Source organism: Phoenix dactylifera, chromosome 12 (genome assembly GCF_051530095.1).
Source record: "Phoenix dactylifera cultivar Ajwa chromosome 12, Ajwa_hap1_PhDact_Kaust_v1.1, whole genome shotgun sequence".
NCBI classification, from domain to species: Eukaryota; Viridiplantae; Streptophyta; class Magnoliopsida; order Arecales; family Arecaceae; genus Phoenix; species Phoenix dactylifera.
Genome location: NC_143201.1, coordinates 1923253 through 1945849, shown reverse-complemented (window position 1 = coordinate 1945849; position 22597 = coordinate 1923253). Strand labels below are relative to the sequence as shown.

General features: G+C 39.6%; 2 protein-coding genes and 1 non-coding gene across 5 annotated transcripts; 1 reads left to right on the top strand and 2 right to left on the bottom strand.

Annotated features, from left to right (window-relative positions):
• Window positions 1–403: 403 nt before the first annotated feature.
• LOC103715627 (glutaredoxin-C8-like) lies at window positions 404–5187 on the bottom strand. Of its 2 annotated transcripts, none has more exons than XM_008803313.5 (5): window positions 4901–5187; window positions 4616–4815; window positions 2538–2611; window positions 728–826; window positions 404–635 (listed from the first exon to the last, which is right to left on the bottom strand). In XM_008803313.5, the coding sequence occupies exons 1-5, from the start codon at window positions 5129–5131 to the stop codon at window positions 565–567; spliced, it is 675 nt and encodes a 224-aa protein (XP_008801535.4). In that variant the 5' UTR covers window positions 5132–5187; the 3' UTR covers window positions 404–564. The 2 variants fall into 2 exon arrangements, with proteins under 2 accessions (XP_008801535.4, XP_008801534.4); XM_008803312.5 differs by having other exon boundaries at window positions 4616–4821; window positions 4901–5166.
• A 2351-nt stretch (window positions 5188–7538) lies between these two features.
• Window positions 7539–7634, top strand: LOC113461952 (small nucleolar RNA snoR128). The gene has a single exon (XR_003384206.1). It is a non-coding gene; the product is annotated as a small nucleolar RNA snoR128 (small nucleolar RNA).
• Window positions 7635–10030: 2396 nt separating this feature from the next.
• LOC103715628 (putative protein phosphatase 2C 59) lies at window positions 10031–18113 on the bottom strand. Of its 2 annotated transcripts, XM_008803315.6 has the most exons (9): window positions 17825–17990; window positions 17431–17709; window positions 16459–16586; window positions 16142–16240; window positions 15882–16040; window positions 11147–11233; window positions 10806–10897; window positions 10581–10655; window positions 10031–10487 (listed from the first exon to the last, which is right to left on the bottom strand). In XM_008803315.6, the coding sequence occupies exons 2-9, from the start codon at window positions 17496–17498 to the stop codon at window positions 10329–10331; spliced, it is 867 nt and encodes a 288-aa protein (XP_008801537.2). In that variant the 5' UTR covers window positions 17499–17709; window positions 17825–17990; the 3' UTR covers window positions 10031–10328. The 2 variants fall into 2 exon arrangements, with proteins under 2 accessions (XP_008801537.2, XP_008801536.2); XM_008803314.6 differs by having other exon boundaries at window positions 17431–18113.
• Between the last annotated feature and the right edge of the window lie 4484 nt (window positions 18114–22597).

The window sequence follows — 22597 nt, the reverse complement described above, 5'->3', positions numbered from 1 at the left end:
CTGATGATGGCATCTTGGCGGTCGGAAAAGACGGTAAAACTGATAACGCGATGAGTACGGAATTGCCCTCGCACCATTTAGAGCCGAGAGTCGCAAAACGAACTGCAGTAACTGTAACTAAAGCCTCTGTTACCAGAGCGCTATCAGCGGGCACTATTACAGTGCTGCTATCCCAAAAAAAAAAAAGCAAGACCATTGCACAAGATCAACCTTTAACATCATAATACTTCTTTCTTTGAATAGTCCAGTGATCTGGTTTAACTAAATCCAGAAGCAATTATATCTATGAGATGGTTGTATTGAAGCTCAAAGATATCAGAGCAATCAGCTAACTGTTGTTTGATCCAACAGATGGTTCAGGTTCCAACTGGTAAGACCGAAACAGAGGAAGAATGTAGCTTCATGAGTCTGCTAAAAAAGAACATAGATTTCCAATACTGAGTGTGTTGCGTTTGATTCAACACATTTAAATATCAACAACAAATGCAGCAGAACATTCAGTGCTTCCAATCACACGCAATACAATTGGGAAAGAGAATGATAGATGCTCTCAGCTTGGAGGATTCAGAGGTCATCACTTCCATCAATACCAAGAAGCTTTGCAAGCCTACCATTTTCATGTGCTTCTACGATATCTGACACAGAGAAAGAAGGTAAATAAAATTAGAATACTATTGGTAGTGCACCGAAGGAAAAGGATAAACTGGAGGTAACCCTAGTATGTTACCATCAGAGCCACCTAAGTGCATTCCATTGATAAACACTTGCGGGACAGTCCGCCTCCCTACAATAATAGCCAAGGCATCTTGTATATTTGATCCATCTTCTGCAGAATATATAAGAGGCCAGAACACAATTAGGAAGGATACAAAATTTACTTACTTACAGAGTATAATAAATCTTTGCAACATAGAAATACTAAAAGAGCTGATGTAGGTAAACATTAAACTACAACATATCCATAACCATCAAGCCTTATTCTAACTATTCAGGTTAGCTTTGCAGATCTAATTCCTCTGTAGGGCCACCTATGATATATATTCAAGCTTTTTTTATCTTTTATTGCAATCTCTGCATGTGACACCTAAACAAGGAAATGTTAAAACTCTAAAGCTTAAAAACGGGAAATCTTTCTCTGCACAAGGGACTTACAAGATCATGGTGTAGGAAAACCAAAGTAACACTAACCCAAGACCGCCAACCACAATGTAAAGGAAAAAAGCAAGCAACACCCAAAGGACTCCAAAGATAAATAAGAGCGAACAATTAATTGAAGCAACTGAGTACAAAGATGGAGAACAATCAACTTGTGGTTGTGTTCCCAAATACAACCGATAAAGAAAGTATTTTATACTATAGACTTTATGGAGACTTCTACTACATGCATTCACATTAATTACATGCAATTAAGACTGCATAGGAAAATGCACGGACATTATAGGAAGATGTAAAGATGGATAAGTACATGAATATATTAATGATCCTCGCATGAATCTACTATTCCAAAAAATCAACTTTACTAATTTCAACACATGTTACTTTGAGCATTGTTAGAACATCATATACCAACCATTTCGCAAGTTCATGTTCAGCAACAACTCAGCTAGAGGTGAAAAATAAGCAGACTTTGGAAACAGTTTGGACAGTTCACAGAAAATTTGGAATGAATGCCAAAAGTTACAAATTAAGTAACAATGTTTTTATTTCTAATTCATTCAAAAATAGGTGTAATAGAGGCAAGAACAAAAAGAATAGTAAAATCACCATCACAGCCAACAAGTAATAGCAAATTAATCTAAATCCCCAAGTGTTGCTCGCATAAACCATGAATATATTGCAAAATTTGTAATATTTGAGTGACCCTACTTCGATAACCCCATAATTACTTAGCGAGGGGTTCTGCACAAGAAAAAATTCAAGAGTAATGAAGAGATTCTCAATAATCTGGAGAAATTTGTTCCTTTTGTTACCTACTCAGGATAAATCTCACAGCAACAACTGTCAAAAAGAAAATTTAGTAATAAATACAACATGAGTACTTCAAAATTCTGTTCCACCATGTTTCCTTTCCAAAATCAGTCAACCGAGGCTATCAGTTGTTTGGTGTTTTAGGGGAAAAGGTATAATTGAAAGCTATGGTATCTTAGTTTTCTTCAGAATTGTGTTTTGATGTTCTTCAAGTCAATTTTGATTGCAGTAGTATGCATCACGATCAAGCACCAGAAATTTAATGAAATAGGGAATATATATATATATATATATATATATATATATATATATATATATATATATATATATATATATATATATATATATATAATCTAATAAAGTTCAAGCCCCAGAATTTTCATTCATTATTAACAAGACCACATTGTTTGTTTATTACTGTTGTTTAGGAAACTCCTTTTTTTTTTGAGGGTTGATTTCTTATTTGTACAAGTAACCAATTAGTAAATTCGATGGCACCCAATAAAACCATTCAGTTTGAAAGAAAGTTGTTCCTAAGGCATGCTTTGTTGAAGATATGAAAGACAAACCTCTCTGGTCCAGCTCAACAACATGTGGGACCTTGTTCAATTCTCTGAAAACAGCTTTTGCTCTTCTGCAATACCTGTCCACAGCCAACAACAGTCCCCGTGCATGAAGTCAGTGGATTCGAGTGAACTTAATGGAATGAAAGGCACTACTAAGACAAATTGAGGTGCTAAATCAGAAAATTGTCAGGGAAAATGTCATTTTTTAAAATGATAAAACTACCTAATTATGTGAACTGCTTCATGGTGTAAGTATGATTTGTTGGCGGTAGCATGAGTAACTTATCAAGTGCATCATGCATAGAGAAGCATGCATGTCTAAGCTTCTAGTTATTGACATTAGGAGGGGGGTGTCAGCAAACAGTAAGTAAAAAGGTTCAGGTAGCATACTCTTGCATTCATTGAAATAACAAAAGGGCAATATAACATTCAGAGCCTATAAATGAATCAAAATAAATAAATACAAGTAAGACATGACTATTTATGGAAACAACAGAGATGAACATTCCAATATAATAGGAATCCTGTAGAGTAAGGTTCGTCATATCGGTTGGTACCGGTGCATGCCGACCATACTGTACTATATTTTTACCGAACTGATATGCAGTACGAAGGGGTGTGTTGACACTCGGTACGCCGAATAAGATATTGTACTCGACGTACCAACACTATAATAGGATGATATCGGTAGGGGTTCTAGTACCGAACGGCGAGCCTCGCTATAGAGGCTTGTAAGAAATACTCAGCACAAAATTTTATGTAGCATAGCACTCCTCGATAACAAGTTTAGACACTTAACACAAGTACTTGTAAGTGCTTCCATGGCAACATTAACACAATTATTGAACAAATGGTCCAAACATATGTTCCAGTTCTTATCTCAAACAAAATCACAAATAAATCGAATTATGTTCTCAAGTAAACTTGATAAATCATGGTAAAACAATAGATGATTGCACCAGAAATCAGTGGTTTAAAATTTTGATCGACCATCTACTTGCATCCAGCATAAAGATGGCATTTTGAATTTGCTGCACATTTGCCAATACAACATGAACCATTCACAAAGTTGAAAATCATCTGAAGTTTACTTTTATTGAAGTTGCTTCAGATCCTGCCTTTCTATCTAGATACTTCAGACATTGGCTTAACAGTTAACATTTTTCCTCAAATTCTCTTTTAAAACTTTGCTGGATTATGAAATGTTGTAGTTATTAATTAAATTTTAAAAGTGCCATTTTTCTGTGCTATAAGTAAAATCGTTCTCATGATCATTATGGAGAAGCCTAATCAAATGCACTTAGGTAATTCTATAAGCTGTTCCCCAGCATTCACTCCCAGTATGGATTTTATCCTTTATTAGAGCAAACTTGTTTAAATCCTTACAGCAAATATCCAAGTTTCTTGGTTCTCTCAATCCTTTCCAACGCTTTTAAGCAAGTCCAAAATTCTCTCTCATGACCACACCATGGCATTCAGTTCCTCATCAATTTCACAATAGATGCAATCCTCGACACTTACTCCGGCATATGAATTCTGATTCCATCCTTGCTAGTTTTTGCCAATGCCTATCTCAGACTTCTAAACCACATACTCTCACCATCCTTCTTTTAATTCAAATGATACATACAACATTTCATGCGTTGTATGTTTACAAACTTTACCTAGAAACCTGAGTCCGAAATCCCAATGGTAATGGGGAGTCACATGCAACTGCAAAAGCATTTTTTTCAATTTTAATGGAATATTAAGATAATATAACAACTTTTCCAAATCATATTTCCAGAGCATCTCATGGACAATTTTTTCATACTTTATTATAGTAAAGCTCTTCGAGGATTAATTAATAGAGACGCACTAAGAAACAGCTTCATTGTTCATGAGATCAAATGGGAACTTATCAAAATGGACCTATGGGTAACCAGCAAGAACTTTCTCACCCCTAATTCCAAGAGTAAATAGTAAAGGCTGGATCAAAACCGAATTTTTATTACGTTCTTGAAAAAACCGCAGCCTAAAATCTCAACAAAAATTTAGCTACTTCCTGATAACTATAGATAGAGGTGTGAGAGAGAGATTACGGGCAATAGGACTTGGAGAAGATGACGATATCGTGGGACGACACGGTATCCTTGACGAAGGTCTCCTCGATGGTGGAGGCCTTGACGGCGGAGCCGAAGAAGAAAGCGACCGCAGCCGCCGCCGCTGTCAGGGCCACCATCACCGCCGCGCCACGCTTTCCCACCGCCTCCGCCGCCGCCATCTTCGACGAGACACCGAGCTGCCCCTGAATCAAGAAGAGATCAAGAGACTCCCAATCGAGAACGAAGAAACGCAACGGATCGGGGGAGATGATCGAAGCCTACCGATGTGGGGCGATCGCCTCGGAGGAAGGAAGCGACCGGCACCGAGCCGGGGATCCCGCCTCGGCGGCCGGCGGAGATCTTAAGCTGCCGTCGTCGAGGTCGGTCACTGGGGCAAACAGTGAGGGACGCGCCAGTTCCGATTTGATAGACCGAAAGACCCCTCAGTTGGAAGGTTTTTGACTGAAGAAATGGGCACGAGGGCACGGGTATTCTATTAATTGCAGGGTACATTTGGGTTTTGCTTTTATTTATTGACGTAGCTTCGGGTTCCCGTCTACGGGTGGAGGTTGGTAGGTGAAGCTAGGCGCCAGGCAGCCTAGAAGAAGGGAAAGGAGACCGGAATGTGCGAGTGGGTCCCGACCCACAATATGAGTCGTACCGGATTCTGTTCTCTGGGCTAGCCCAATTAAGTTTTGGACTGGGCTCAGGCATGGAGGTCAGTGGATTGTTTTTTTTTTTCTAGACAGGAAAAAAAATTTTTTGATTCTGTATAAATACCCGAGATCCATCTAGAATCCTCAGATATTCCTTCTATTTAAGTTTCGATATCCTCATCAGACTAAGAGTTTAAATCTATTCACATATAATCACAAGCAGCACCACGATCACGAGTGTCTGCTAGTTCTTATGTTTGATCCAAGAAACGATACAACTATCCTAATAAAATAGTGGTTGAACTTAAACCAAACTAGCACTAATACATAGATTTTTTGTACCCACGATGATAATTCACAACACCGCATAAAAAACTTTTTCAACATTCAGAGGATTTATATTGGAGCACCTATATAAAGACATATATCCACAATCAACATCGAAGTAACTGATTTAAACACGAAAGCCAAGCAATACTGAAATCAAATATGAAGGGCATATGGTAGAATGTGGCGAGGGAGGAAAAATTGTAAAAGAAGGGATTAGTGAAACAAGAGGAGGGCGCCATGGATAGGGAAAGAGTGCAGAAGTGGGTGTCATCGAGGATTTTCATCCAAACTTTAGAGGAAGGACTGTTATTTCCTTCAGCTCGGGATTTCATCTAAAATTATAATTATATCAAAAAAAGTTGCCGATTCACTTGGCAACTTAGTAAAGAATTACTGCCATCCAAATCTATCTAGACTCCCGACAGTTATTTTGATTAGTTTATTTCATTTTATCTAGGTAAAAATATTTTGAGTTCCGAAAAGTCGTGATCAAATATATACATTATCCAAAATAATGCCCTTAGAGATGGCACATGACAAGTTTTACCGAGCCTATACTTTAGAAAATATGAGCAAATTGTATCGATATCCTTACATCATATGGACCCTTGTGTCATATGGCAAGAAGCTGTTTGTGTGCATATAACAAAAGCCTTGCAGCATTATTCATGTCATATAATTAGCTTGTCATATTTGCTAATCAATCTGCTGCTTGATTAATTAGCTCGACACATGCGGACCATTTTCCATGACAATAAGATATCCAAACTTATCACGTTTACACGTGAAGTTAAGCTGGCAGTCACAGATTGCAGGAAACGAATCTTGGGTGACTTGTTAAATTTTTATTTTCCGACATGGTCACTACTTAGATCAGGTCTCGGAAACCAGAACAGGAAATAAACGATTAACCAAGCAGATTATGCCGTTTAAGCTCCATTTCTGCAACCTGTCGACTGTCGAGTTCTGAGTGGCTGAAAATATTGTTCTGTGTACAATGGCTTGCACTTGCAGCTGCTGTCTTGGCCACCACGACAGCACCGCCCAGTCGCCACCCTCACCAACTACTCCGATCCGGTCAAAAACCGATAGAAAACTAAACCAACCTTGCTTGCGACGCAGGCTTTCCGCCTCTTAAAAGCAGTGTGCGCTCGTCAGTCGTCAGAACCATAGCGATCGGAGGAGGAGGGCATGCGTTTGTGTACGAGTCTTGCCTTGGCTCCTCTTTTCGTTAAGGTTCTTGCAACAGCGGCAGTAGTGGATTATTTTGATTTCATTTTCTTTTTTGTTTTTTTTTTAAAGGTGTTTGGTTTTGGATCGAAATGGTGATGTGGTTACGGAGGGGCAGTGAGGATATGAAGGATGATGGCTCGCTCGCCGATCGTAATGGCGGTAGTTCTATACTGCCTTGACGACCATCACAAAACTATACATATCTGAGTCTCCTCCCTTCTCTTTTTCTCTAATCTGAGAAATATTCGTAACAGATGAGATTCAGAACAATTCTGTTTCCCACCGCTCTTGGCATTTGGCTGCCACCGCAAAGAAATCCCAATTCCCGCACAGAGATTTCTATGTAAACATCCGTACGAAGGGACCGTGCCGTCTCGGGGGCATGCCTGTAAATAGAAGGACGCCGAGGCCCTTTTCCCGAACACTTCCACTATATCAATCCCTTTCCGAGGACTAGGGTTTTAGTGTTTCGCTTTTTTCTTTTTCGTTTAAAAAATCCCTCGCCGCACCAGGAGTCGGAGGCTCTGGGCTGGTCGTCCTCTCTCTCTCTCTATCTCTATCTCTCTCCTATCTCTACTTATTCGTTTTTCGTACCATCAGGGATTTTTCTTCACCTTCTTAGATTATCGTGTTTTATCTGGTTGGGATTTTTTTTAATTACTCTTTTTTGTTCTAAGATTCGTGGGGAGAGGATGGCTGTGTTGCGGTGATGAAACCCAAATCGGTTGAAAGCATTTTCCGATCGGAAAATGTTTGATGGGATGCAAACTTTTTTTCCTGAGCGGTTACCTGAGCAACGCCCCAACTCTCCTGTACATCGATCAATTTTTCCCCCTTTTGTTTTTTGCATTTGGCTGATTATTCATATTTGGTTAATTTTTTCCTTTGTCGCATGTTTTTTATTTGAGAACACCCATCTGTTTTTCAAAAATAATAATCTGAACCGAAAAGGAAGAGGTTTTGGCTTATTGCTATGTTTTGGTACGAAGATCTTGGGTTTAAGGCGTCGTATCCTTCAAATCATTGAGAGATGTCAAATACCCTAGAGTGAATTTGAATATATAGATTTTATGGGTTGCGAACATATTATCAACGTTTTTTTTATGGTATTAACCACGATTTACATGAATACTTCGATTTAATCAGATTCGCGAGTTGCTCGACGCCGTTCATCGATATCTTTGATATCTTTTTTTTGTATGAACTAATAATATAGATATGTCAATTTACTGGGCATTTTAAATTTCTGTTGATTTCAACATCTAAATTTTTGCTTTTAACATCCCGTGGATCGTTTCTATTTCATCCGAGTCGTGGGTCATCCTCTACAAGAACCATCTCTGAAGTCGCAACGGAGGATGATGATATATAAGTATCCATGACTGCTGCAGGTTGCAGTTCGTGCATCTTATTTCACCGAGTATCAATTTGTGCAATTTTCAAAAATTAATTCAGTTGTTAGTTCGGCGTAGCATGGGGGCAGGGCTGCGGGCAGTGTTGTTAGTTCGGGGGTTTCTCAGTGTTGTGAGGATTGTGTAGATATCGAGAAGACCACTGAACATGTTTTTCTGCAGTGCCCTAAGGTTCGAGATATATGAAGGAGGTCATCGATCCCACTACCCGACTCGGTAGTATCGGCACAGGACATGACTCATTTGTTGAGAGATTCCATGCAGAGTCCTAGATCTGCTGAGGTAGGGATTCTTATGGCATACTTGTCCTACTACATTTGATTGGACATGAATGCCGGCCTGTTTGAGGAAAGGAGGTCGTCTCCGAGGATAGTAGTGGATAGAGCGACCCTACATGCGAGGAAGGTCACTGCGGCTATCGCTGTGTTTTCTTCTAGAATGGCTAGGGACATCTGGGGTATTCTTCACGCTGTTTTAGCGCCCCGGTTTGCCCTTGTTTGTTGGGTACCCCTACTCCTTGGCTATCTCAAAGTAAACTTCGATGACAGTAGATCAGTGGATGCCTGGATGGTGTGACTGGAGGGGTTGGATTTGTAATCAGGGATCACTTTGATAGGATGATAGCAGCAGGAGGGCGGCGCATGTCAAAACCTACAATGGTCGGGGCAGAGCTGCGGGCAGCCTGAGAGGGTATATCCTATGCGAGGTAGGTACTTGGCATCGCGCGAGTGTATTTTGAGGGAGATTCATCTATGGTGATCGATTGGATCCGGAAGGCAGATCGGTATAGTGATGGTCATCTCCTTATCTGAGAGACTCGCAGGATAGCTTAGTTGATGGCCGACTTTCAAGCAGTACATATGTTCAAGAAGGCGAATAGGGCAACAGATTGGGTTGTCTCCTTTGTCGCTCGGCACTTCGAGGATTTTCTTTGGACGTTCGCATCAGATTTCCTCCTCCTTTGTATTTTTTACTTTTTCGTGATCTGGCAGGTTGTACTCACGTTAAGAGTTATATGAAATAAGTAACCCCTTTTACTAAAAAAATGGGGGAGGGAGGGGGGAGTTAACCCCACCCGCATAGCAACCCCCACTGGGCCTCCTTCCACTAGAAAATGTTCGATGTAGGTAGAAAATTTCTCATACCCTCCCCACCAGCACGGACGAACCCGCACGTGAGTACGCCACTCCAGCATTATCTCAGTACCAAAGGATCAGTAGCGCTTCCAACGAGCAAACCAGACGGGTGTGATTATGTCCCCGTATTTAATCGATGCCCGTAAGTTTCAAATCTGGATCACTCCATTGGAAACAAAGTTCCATTTCAACTGTGTTACCACCTCAGTGTCTGAGGTTCAAATGTTTTATGTTAGTCGACCATTTTATTCTCTAAGCTGCAGCCAGAAGGATTATGTGGTATTTTAATCATGCAACGCAGAAGCCTTATTGCCATCCGAATAACCATTAAACAAAGACCAAGGTTGATATCAAATGGTGCAGCTGGAACCTCTAGTTGAACAGATAACCGATCAAAGTAAACCACATCAATAATCGGGTATATAATCGGGTATATGGAAGTACAGGCTGCAATATCTGAGAATCATGGTTGGTGTGGAAAGTTAGCACCTGTATACTCCAAAAAACAATCTATTTGAGAGCAGTCCGCTTCTAATTATAGCATAACTATACAGCTCGTCCTAACAATATCTAATGTTAGCCACATTTTGAAGGAGCACGCCATTAAAGGATTGATTTAACAATATCATCTCAAAGATCTCCACATGCATCCAAATATTTGACTTAAAATACTACAGTTAAAAAGGTTCTATAGTCTTGGCAGGTCCCATCCGACACTGCTCCCACAAAACTTGATTAGGTCAGCTACCAGGGGATTCAGAAAATAAAAGGCAACTTCCCTTTAAAAGCCAACAAAGATGAGATGACTACAGCCTGCATGAAGACTGTTCTCTGCTGATTGTTTCAGTAGGCAGGAGTGGTAATTCTTATTTGGCTCCAACCTTATACTCTACTATATTTAATTACAAACAACTAACATTCACCAAGAGCAAGCAGCAAAGCTTTACCCCTGCTGTATTTGAACGTTCTTATCCTGGCCACCTAAGAAACACACAACGACACAAGTGATATTGTCAGCACTTCCTCTTTGATAAGCCTCCTCCAACAGTTTCTTTGCTGCTTGCTCTGGGTCCTCTACGGGTTTGATCATGGCTACAGCCTCCTGAAAGGTTTTAAAACCAATTCCTCAGATGTTCAGTTTACAGAAATCAATGTTCCACAAATGCAAAATAAATTAGATTTTTTCTCAATGCACCTCATTTGAAACGACATCCCAGAGTCCATCACTTGCAAGGATGAGAAATTCAAGAGAGCCATCTACCACTTGCTCCTATGATTCACACTTATCAGGTATTTACAAAAGACTATAGGCATTTAAAGAAACTTTAAATTTCAATAATCCTTAGGTATAGCCAGGATTGTGTTAAAAATACTGGAAATACATAAATTGGTCAAATATTACAGATTTCTAGACCAGTACCTGAATTTCAGGGTCTGCAACAACATATTGCTTCAAGAGCCTATCACCAAATGCACGAGAAACAGCAAGTATGCCACCAACACGCCATGTCCCTGAAGTTGCATGCTTGTCAAAATTGAATTATACCTTGTCTTTTTTGAGATTAGGAGGGCTAATCCCTACCTTTCTACCCTGCACCCACCCCACATTTTGATGGCTGACTCCAACCGGAAACAAACCGCTAGCCCTTGCCCAAGTGGCAAGGTCTGATACAATCCGAGCAAGCGCTCAATGATCAGGATTGAATAATAGAAAAGCTCTAATTATGAGATAAATGCCTACTGAAGAAGATAAGAAAGTACCAGCCCACATTACAAACCCTCCTGCATCCTCAATCCGTTGTCTCTCATCTGTTTGGTCAGGCTTGTGATCCCTTGAAACAGCTATAGCTGCATGCATCAGAGGAGAACCATGTCAAAATGAAGGCCAGTAACAGACCCAAACAGGCTAGAAGAAGCTCCCACAAGCATGTACTAACAACAATGTGCTTGCCAATAGCAAAATCATATGTCTACCCTAACTATGATGTTTGAGCATTTGTAAAGCCAACCAAATATCTACACTTCAAGATTGTCTTTCAGTCTAGTTCTCTAGCCTTGGAGACGAATGCAATTGCATGATCATTAAACTCTAGATGAATCTATTTCCTTGGTTCTGAAGGCTTATATTTCACAACCAATGAGACGATTATTCCTTCATGTGACAATAGGGTTTAAGGAAATACCTCCAAAGTAAGAAGGAATTGTAAAGCAAAACCAAACTATGTGTAATTTGAGAAGATAGTCATGGACCTCAGAGATGAATACAACTGCCTAATCATCTATCTCTAGAAGAAGCTGTTCTTTGGTTACAAAAGCCTAAATTTCATAACCATATAGTAGTTTTTTTCTCCCCGTGACCTAGGATTGAGAAAACATTATCTCCAAACTAAATAGGGATAGCTTTGCAATTAAATGACAAAAAAACCTTAAAAAAAAAAGAATTCACCCTTTGATTTGAAAATTTTCTATTGTCTGAGGGCCATTTTTTCATAATATATTGTCCTCTCTCCTCCATCACCACTTCCCTAATTTCTCTGCCCAAAAACCTTTGTCAAACCAATATCATTCTCCGTTGTGCTCTTCAAAATATGCTTGAATGCATGCATACATGCCTGTATGGTGTGCATTGGGTGTGCGGGTGTGGGTGTGCATGCATGCATGCAGACCTTCCAGGCTTCCACCAAGCCATAAGACTGATGAAACCAAACAAGAAAAAATCAGCACATGAATCCCAGCATCTATTTATGTCAATGCACTGGATTCTGATGTTTCATTTCCTTAAAGAATTTGGTGTTCTAAGAGTCACCTCTAACAATTATGCAGTAAATGATTATTGCGCACCACTAGACCAACTCTTATCATTCTTTCCTACTGTGCTCAAAAAAGATAGGGATATCCATTGTTCTAAATCATCACCTGCCATTCAAGAGGCTGATTTATTAGGTTACAGGACAATTTTTTGTTCAAAGTGACATCAAATGTTTTTCCCTTATAACAATGTATATCCAGCACTAGACTCAGTAAAACTGAACATAGAGATGCGAAAAGCATAAGACAGACACAACATGATTCTGGAACTCTACAAACATATTATATAATTGACACCTAAGAAAACTTTCTTATGCACAAGCATGGCTTGCTATACCAGACCATACCACCTTGTATCGGCTGTTCCATGTTGTACTGGTATTGATTGATATTCAGTACTAGGGGGGATACCGGTGTCAGTGCCACAAGTCGACCCATACTGGCAATGTACCAACATGGTATTGGTACAGGTACTGAAACCTTATGCTCAAGAGTTCTTTTGAACAAAACCTTAAAAATACACCCCTTCATCCACATATGAGCAGGGATTACATCGATAATATTCCAATTTTTATCTCCACCAATGCTCCAATAGGTGGTTGCAAAATGTGGATGGTTGGGGCATTAAATAGTGCTTATGCATATTATAAGCACCTGACCTTGGCGGATTGTATCAACGAAATACAAAACACAACTAACAATTTCAAACACATCAAATATTTCAAAACAAAAAAAGAAAATAAGATAAATTAGGAAATATTTTTAAGACACATCCAAGGGTCCAATTTACTGTAACTTGGCAAAGTTAAGTAGCAAAATTGCATTTTTCCTTGTATTAAGATTTAATACTAATCAATTTTCCAAATGGGCACACAGTATGAGGTAGGGTGACAACTCCTTTTGTGATAAATCATCAACAAAAAGTTGGACATAGCCTACTAGGGCACCAATGGCAAACATACCCAGAAAAGGCAAAAAAAAAAAAAAACGGAAAAAAAAGAGGCAAGGGGGAGAGTGATCCAGCTAGTAAAAATTTTTATCTCCACCAATGCTCCAATAGGTGGTTGCAAAGTGTGGATGGTTGGGGCATTAAATGGTGCTTATGCATATTACAAGCACCTGACCTTGGCGGATTGTATCAAAGAAATACAAAAGACAACTAACAATTTCAAAACATATCAAAAATTTCAAAAAAAAGAAAATGAGATAAATTAGGAAATCTTTTTAAGACATATCCAAGGGCCCAATTTACAGTAACTTGGTGATATTAACCAGCAAAATTGCATTTTTCCTTGTATTAAGATTTAATACTAATCAATCTTCCAAATGGGCACACAGTATGAGGTAGAGTGACAACTCCGTTTGTGATAAATCATCAACAAAAAGTTGGACATAGCCTACTAGGGTACCAATGGCAAACACACCCAGAAAAGGCAAAAACAAAAAGGAAAAAAAGAGGCAGGGGGGGTCAGTGATCCAACTAGTAAAAAATATCCAAAAGGAGGCCCGATAGCTAAGGCACCAAACCTCCTTTCTGCATAACTACTAATGACACATCATGGACAAGTGAAAGCATTTGGTGCTACTCCTAAAAACGCTTGATGTATCTTAGAACTTCCATAATCAGCTTGAAAATTTTTCACTCTAAGCATGGTAAATATCTATAAACATAGTTTTGCCACAACAGTCACTAGCAACATGGAAAGTATCTAGGAAGGGAATCACACCTTAGGAAAGTTCATGAACTCATTTCTTACACTGCTAAATAATGGTAACTGAGAAATATGCTTCACATGCTACTACACGACCCCAAATAAAACTGCTGATGAAATGAGCAAATTCTATCCTCCAAAATAACCTGAATGCTTAACTATTAAGCATCAGGAACAATTTTCTCGTGTCTGCCGATTATATTCCCGGTGTCACTTTACACAAATTCTCATATTTGAAAATATGACATGAATTTTCAATGCGAATCCACAAACACCAAAATTCTAGAAAAAAGGATAAAAAGAATTTTCTGAGCAGTTTATATCTCACGTTCATGTCAAAGGTCATTAGTTCATTTTCACTTCTAATGGCTGATAAAATAAGTGTCGGAATTGAATAGGAGATCAGTAAAATCTGATATCCTTTCAAACAGAGACAATAACATCTAGGCCATTTCCATTTTGATGAAGTGGATGAAACATTTCTACATGTGATTTTGACTCAACTAAAGATGTTGCTGTTGCATATATAATGGTGAAAGGAGACTCATCAAACTGTTTCTTGAGAGAGGCAAACCATAGAGAATAGCGAGTTGCACCAAAATATTTTCAACCATACCACAAAGAGATGCCTAAGGTAACAAATTCGCACATCTAATGTACACTCACATTCATGAGTAAAAATCAATAAGGCTCCAAAGGAACAAATAGTAAAAATGTCAGATATGCCTAAGGTAACAAATTTGCACATCTAAAGAATACCCTCACATTCATAAGTAAAAATCAATATGTTTCCAAAGAAACAAATTGTAAAAATGTCAAAAGTGGTCCCAAAAAGAAAACTACAACCTATGGATAAAGAGAGACACTGCACATTAAATGTTAGATATCATTAAACATATCCTTCATGTTGTCTCCTAATCAATGTGTTCGCATTATTGCATCGTACAAATTTAGCCAACATATCCAATCAGCACAGGTTCATCTAAACAGATTTCCTAGACCAATTGAAAATTTACTGCTGACATTTTTAGAGAAACATTAATTTCTGGCAAGAGTAAATAGCCTTTTCAGCAGACAGAGCCTGTATCCAACAAGGTTTTGAAATCTCGTACCACAGGGGCATGTCAGTCCGGTCATGTACTGGTGAAGTACACGGAATGAACCATCCTGCCCCCCCTTCCCCCCGATGCACGCAACAAAAGGAACCAAAATAAGGTTTTGAGGAGTAACACAATCAAAGTTCAATGTCTAAATGGCCAATGATCATCATCATTGTCACTTGTAAGCTTTTAACAAAAGATATTCCATAAATTCTCAGGCAATACATATGTGCCCTGATAAATAGGTTAAGATTACTTGGCAAGTGCCAACGACAAAAAATACAAGGAAGAATAAGAAGCATTAGTTGAAGACATCGCTGGATAAATGGAGAATGAGAGTTCCCAGATGAACAGGGGTCACAGAGCAAAGGTGTTGATTATGCAATATCATGGTCAAATTTAAACAATAATTTTTCATTGATCCAACCTTCTGATTGACTACATTTAATCTAACAATGTTCTTCCTTAATTTTGTTCTATGTTCATGTTTGGCAATTTAGTAACACATTTGCATCAAAAATGTAGCCAACAACTTAACAAAGAATATAAATAATAATAAAATTAAAAATCAGAGGAAAAAGATGAATTGAACTCACTTCTCCATGAGATAAATACATTTCAGGATAGAAAATCGTATTTGTAATCACAATCAAGACATAATTAATGTCATTACGTGGATTAAGAGCTTGTGCAACAAACTGGAAGTCTCATAATGCTCCCAGAGTATAATTTGTCGAAGTCTAAGATGGTAAGCTGGGTACAGTGATTTATGTTTAAATAATTATAATTGATCGAACATTAAACTTCCATCCAAAGATGGCAGGTTCAATTGAAAAAGAAAAAAAAAACCGGATATGATCTGGGTATGGGGCTTACCATTCCCTCCCTTACATATTACGGCCCTGGAATCACCAACATTTGCAACTAGCAGGCGGTCACCAACAAGGATAGCAGTTGAAGCAGTTGACCCTGCATCTCGGTTTTGATTATTCTCTGATTTCAGAAACTCGGAGTCTGTATGGTTGTATGCATCAGCTGCAGGATTAGAAATGGAACCAAATGATCAATGCAACTAAATGTTAAAGAAATGGAAACATCACAAAAAGGCATGTGTAAAGAGAACGGAGAAAGAACACCTATAGCTGACTTTGTATCAGAAATAAAGTTCGGGTGCCTGATCAAATTGCTGAACAAATTTTGTTTAACATACTCTGCTGCTCGAGCACCACCATGGCCTAAACATGCAACCAAGAATGGGTTACCAAACAAAAAGTATGGAATATATTGCCAACCTTTCAAGAACAATCAAAGGCATTAATAACTGAGCAAGCCAGCAAAATCAGTATAACTTCCATGGGCAAGCCCTCAGTTTTGTTCTCCGCCTTTGCATCTACGAGAAAAAATGCATATATATATATATACCATCATACTCTGCGACAAAACAAAATCGTACCATCAAACACTCCAAACAAGCCGACAATTTCTCCGTCAACACCATCGATTCTAGTCTCATAGAAATCTTCCATAGATGGCCTTTTCCCCGGAGAGCTTGCATATCCATAGCTAAACTTCCCATTCATACTGTTACAAAGAAAACAAACATAAAGTTAATTATATCTCGACAAATAAACTTGCACACATGCGCCTCATCAATGACTTCTTTTTAGGATCATGCTATAAAACTTTAACCGACTAAACAGAACGATCCAGACAGAATGTTTTATATTTCATGTTACCATGCAATCTACCAATCTAAGCAATCTGGCTCATAATACATAGGATCAAACTGAAGAAGAAAAAAAAATCTATTTAATGACCACTCAGAATATTTAATCAACTAGATCATTTGCATTTCAACTAATCATGAGTACCACTAAAAAAGAACATATGCTATATTTTAGAATTTCTCTTTCTTTTCTTCTTCCTTTTTTATTTCCTGGTATAGAGATGGCTTCAGGATTTTATCATTCAAGAAGAAATTTCCCTTTTCTTGTAAATATACCCGATAATATGTTAACTATCACTCCATATTCTTGTAAAAATGCTGCTTCAGAGACCAACTCGTAGAAATTTATTTAGCTTCTTAGTGAGTCAAAAAAACTCAGAAACAAACCGAAAATTACTAAAGAAGCATTACATAGAAGAGATCTAATTTAACAAAGCAGGGAGGAGGAGAACAAATAATTCTTTTGGTTCATATCATATCTACGCAGAATCCGAACAAGAAATCAGATATTCAGCTCACAACAACACCACCACCACCAGCAACAACAACAACAACAGAAGATCAGAACCTTAAATCAAACAAGAACTTAACATTTTATCAAAAAAAAAACACAAGAATTTAACCAGAGTATAAGAGGGGTAGGAAGGGGGGGAGGGAGAGGGAGGGAGAGGGAGGGAGAGAGAGAGGAACGAAGGAGACCTGAGTCCACCCCCGCTAACGGGAGAGCCTTCCGCCTGAATTCCAGCAACAGAATTCAAATAACCCATCCTACTCAATTCCAATTCTCTTTTTTAACCCCTCGATCAGATCGAATCAAAAAGGCAGATTCTATCTAAAGAAATGAAGAAAGCTGATCTGATTAGCCAGGAAAGAAATCGAGAGACTCCAAGAATCTCCTCCTCATCCTCTCCGCCTTCGATACCACTCGACTGGAATTCGGAAACCAAATTCCAAATTCTAACTTCTTGGCTGCGCCACCTGCAACGCAAGAAACAATCTCCCAAACCGATCACGAACCAAAAATCAAGAAAATTCAACAAAAGGATCAAGAAATCAAGAAAGGAAACCCCGAGAAAGCAAGAAGAAAACAAACCCAGACCGCCTCCAAGAGAGAGAGAAGGAGAGAGAAACCAACACCGGGTCTTCGTTTGTGCGTGTGGTTGCGGGCAGAGAAAAGAGATTTAAGAGGCGAGAAGGAATTTTTTTTTTTTTTTGAAAAAAGAGCGTCATCTGTTTATTAAAATAAAAAAACCGTTCCTAAAAAAGAAAACGTTTTCATGAATTTAAAAGAGATAAATAATTAGAATTTGGATGGAGGCGGGATTACGTGGCGGACGTTGTAAGAGGTGGTGATGGAGACGTGGAGGTGACTTGGTCAAATCGACTAAACGTTGCGTGTACACTGCTATTATTATATGGGGTCCCAGAAAATCGTACAGCCAGTGGTCGGTGGCTCCCTCGTCCAACCGAGGCTGTTGCATATTTGTGGTGCGACACGTGGGAGGCATACGATATGGACGTATTAGACTAAAAGAGAATTATTAAAACTAATTTGATTTGAACCGTCTTACCGCACTCTAGTTATATTAAAAGGGCCGGGCCTGTTCCGAGGGAGGCGGGGGGAGGGAGGGAATGGGAAGTCATGTAATCATGGTATGCTAAACCAGCTCGTATCGATCGATTTAATTCATATCAAATCAGTTTGGTTGCTTATCGATACGGCTCCACCATAAAAATTGGTTCGCACTGGAGTCAGAAAAGAAAAAAAAAACAGCGAGGAGAGAAAGGAAAAAATAGCCACCGTGGACACATGCGGAGGGCCCGTGGAGGCCGCAAAAAAAACTTTGGAAATTTTAAATAAAGTTGGCACATTTAAAAAATTTTAACTTTTTTAATTTCGAAATTTTTAAGTGAAGTCGGCAAAGTATTTGCCGACTTTACTTAAAAATTTTTAATTTTTTTTGAAACAGGAAATGCGGCTGCGGCCTCAGCCTCCACCCCGTCCCTAAGGCCTCCGCCGTACCCCTGCAGCCTCCACCACCACCTTGCGGTCCTCCATGGGAGTCCGCGGCCTCTTATTTTTCCTCTCTCCCCCGGTCGCTCGTTGTTTCTCTTCTCCTTCTTCGACTCCAGCTGGGTTTTTTCGGTACGGACTCGGTACCGAAACAATACCGAACACGCTGAACAGGTTTGGTCGCCGACCGGTATGGCTTTTGATACCGATTTAGCATACCTTACATGTAGTGGACTCGGTGATGTTTAATTAGCTAACATAATGTTAGCTCATTACAGTGTTAGTGAAAGGAATCATCATGATCACAAAATCAGTGTTCTTTATCCATGACCATGGAAGTTGGTTGAAGGTATATGAAAGGACTTCATCCTTCCTATGGTGGTCACCTCGCAAAAAAAAAAAAAATAGCGAGGTATGACTTACAGAGTAAGAATGGGCTCATTGATGTCTGGAAGCAATTATAAAGTACTTCAGCTATTTCTTTTTTTAACGTAGCTGTTTTTTGATAATATTAACTGGGTTCTCTTTTCCATTTTACACTTTTCACTCCATACTTAGGTCCAGAATGAATGTTTCTACATAATTAGGTTAAAAATCCTAAAAGAATCACTCTTATTAGCTCATCTATAGCCGAAATCCTAATCTTTGAGCTGGAAATATATATATATATATATATATATATATATATATATAATATTCATAGAATTTAGGTTGGATGGTATTCAGCAGATATAGGGTCATGCTTAAACAGATGGCTCTATCCATGCATTCTACAGAAACTTTTAGTCTAATTCTATAAAAATATCCAAATAGACTTTTATGAAAACATTTAAATCTTCATCTCACATAATTATATGCAGTTTTTCAGTCTCAAACCTACTTTAGTTCAAGACCTAGCTAAGAAAAATGTCCTGTAACATTAAAATCTTATTGATGACTAAATAGAAATATACAAGAAAAAACATGGTTAAAAAAAAAAAAAAGCCACCAAAATTTAACCTTGGGGAATTATAATTGACAAGAAGCCATTCAATTCAATCATTCATCATTATAGACTTTCCAAGTGCGAGGCAACCTACCTCAGGTCCCACTCGAAGTGATTGCTCCCCTATCCCTCTCACCTCGTGACACTTGTTTGCTCTCGATCTGTGACTGAGGCTTGGGGCCTTAAGAGTGGGCCCCCTCTCCCTACCACCACTGACCGTTCCACGTCAGCCCATCAAACACCAGAGAAATCCGGAAGGCTTGTCTGCAATTTATTTTCCAGAGCCACCTGATACCTGTTAATTGTTCTAGCTGAGATAGTGAATTTTTCCTTCAAATCATTGGTGAGGTTGTTTGGCTTATTAAATAATTTAGCAAGTCTACTTCCAAATCACTATCTTTTATAAAAAATATTTATTGCTCTTTTATAAATTTTTTTATAAATTTTTTATAAATAATTTATGTAAACTCTTTTTTTAACAAAGGCTGAATGGTTTTGCCTCCTTCTTCATCAAAAAAAAAAAAAAAAAAAAAGAGATCGAAGTGATTTGGATTTGAGCTCGAGCAAAAGTTGGCTTCGAAGTGCGGATAGGCTTAAAAAAATTATTTTAAATATGCAATCAATAATATTCTAGTTTGAGTACGAAGATCGTTCTTAGCTTCCAAAACAATCTTTGTGGCTTGTTAGAAGTAGAGTGCTCTAGTTCTTAATGCGCGCACTATTAGAGAGAGATTTTATGAAACCTTTTTTTTAAGGAGTAGAAGCCAAAAACTTTGATCCAATTTTGTACATTTCATTTATCAATAAAATTTACCTATCTTTTGTCTCTGGATTTTTCCTTCTCAACTTTAATTTTCTAATAATCTTTTTCTATATATTATAATTGGTGCTTGTTCTTGATGATCCAAGGCTGGTCAATATTACTCTACAAGTAACCGTATCATTATGTTGTATGCTATTACATGATTTATAAATTTTATGCATGGTATCAGAGTTAGATGGAATTTCGTACTTGGGATTAGAGTAGGGGTGGCAAAATAGGACCCGACCCGCCAACCCGACCCTTGTTCGACCCGCCATAAATAGGTTTGGGTTTGGCCTAAACAGGTTCGGGTCGTAAACAGGTTGACCCGTTTAACCTGTTTATTAATTGGGTCGGATACGGGTTTTAGATGTCTGACCCGTTTAATCCGTTTAACCCGTTTAACTATTGGGCTGATAGATGAGAGTTATAACCCACAAGATAAAGTCCAAAGCCGGCCCAACTCTTCGCCTAGGCCCGATTTCACTCCATAGCCCGATTTCACTGTCTAGGCCCGATTCACTTAGCCCGATTTTAGAATTAGGATTTAGGGTTTGTGAAACATTGAAATGGCGCCGCCGAGCTCTATTCCCTCAGCAGTCAGCCCCTCCCCGAGTCTCCTCTCCTCCGAACCTCAAGTCCACCTCCCCATGGCTATTCTCTCCTCTTCCTTCTCCTCCATCCTTTCTCCTCCTCTTCCAAATCGACAGTTCTCGCCCTTCTCCTCCTCCTCCTTCTCCTCCACCCTTCCTCCTCCTCCAAATCGATGGTTCTCGCCCTTCTCCTCCTCCTCCTCCTCCCTCTCCTCCACCCTTTTTCCTCCTCCAAATCGACGGCTCCGAAGAAGCCTTATTCCAGATCCAACGGCGTCGAGGTCGTCGGAGACGCGGCAAGGCGGAGTCCGCGGGTGGTGCGGGGTGGCGGCTCGGGCGCAGCAGGGACGCCGCGGGCGGTGCGGGGCAGCGGCTCGGGCGCAGCAGGGACACCGCGGGCGGTGCGGGGCGGCGGCTCGGGCGCAGCGGCGACGCCGCGGGCGGTGCGGGGCGGCGGCTCGGGCGCAGCGGGGACGCCGCGGGCGGTGCGGGGTGGCGGCTCGGGCGCAGCGGGGATGTCGCGGGCGGTGCGGGGTGGCGGCTCGGGCGCAGCCGTGGCGAGGGAGGCCGATCGGGGAAGAAGATGAGCAGTGATTTTTTTTTTCTCCTTTACCCTACTGCCTCTCTCTCTCTCTCTCTCTCTCTCTCTCTCTCTCGGTTTCTCCTCTCTCTCTCTCTCTCTCGGTCTCTCCTCTCTCTCTCTCTCTCTCTCTCTCTCTCGTCTCTTCCCCTCCCATCCCGCCGGCCCCCATCTTTTTTTTTTCTTTTTTTTTCTTAAACGGGTCTTAAACGGGTCGGATCAGGTGACCTGTTTATTAAACAGGTCGGGTTCAGGTTGTAATTCCTGACCTGTTTAATAAACAGGTCGGGTTCAGGTTTATAATTTTTTGACCCGATTGGTATCTGACCCGACCTGTTTATGCCTGACCCGACCCGATTGCCACCCCTAGATTAGAGCCAAGATTTTTTCTGGCAGGTATTTTGAGTGCTATGGTGGTTTATTGCATTTATGACTTTGCAGTGTTCTTGAGCTTCTTGTAATTCTCCATGTTTATATGCAAGCATTTGGACACCATCTATGATTTTTTGTGCACTTGAGCAAACATATCTTATCAGCTAAGTCTTCTACTACTGCGCTCTTAATTTTTGCGATGGAAAAAGTAGAACAATACTTTATCTTCTAGGTATGGTGGATCAGCGGAACTTTATGGATATTTGAGATGATGATGAGCTCAAGAAGACTTGGGTATTCTTGATTTTGAAGCATGAGAAAGGTAAGCTAATTATTTTCCTAGTTTTCTCTCGGCTTGAAGAGCAAGTAGGTTAGGGCTTGCAGCCGGATCCTAATATGTCTACAAAGATAATCTTGAGGCTACATATGATGTAGCACCAGTTGCTTTCTTGATCAAGCAAGAAGCATGGAAATTGGTTCCATATTCAAAGAAATCTAGTATGTGCAGGTGCATAAAGCT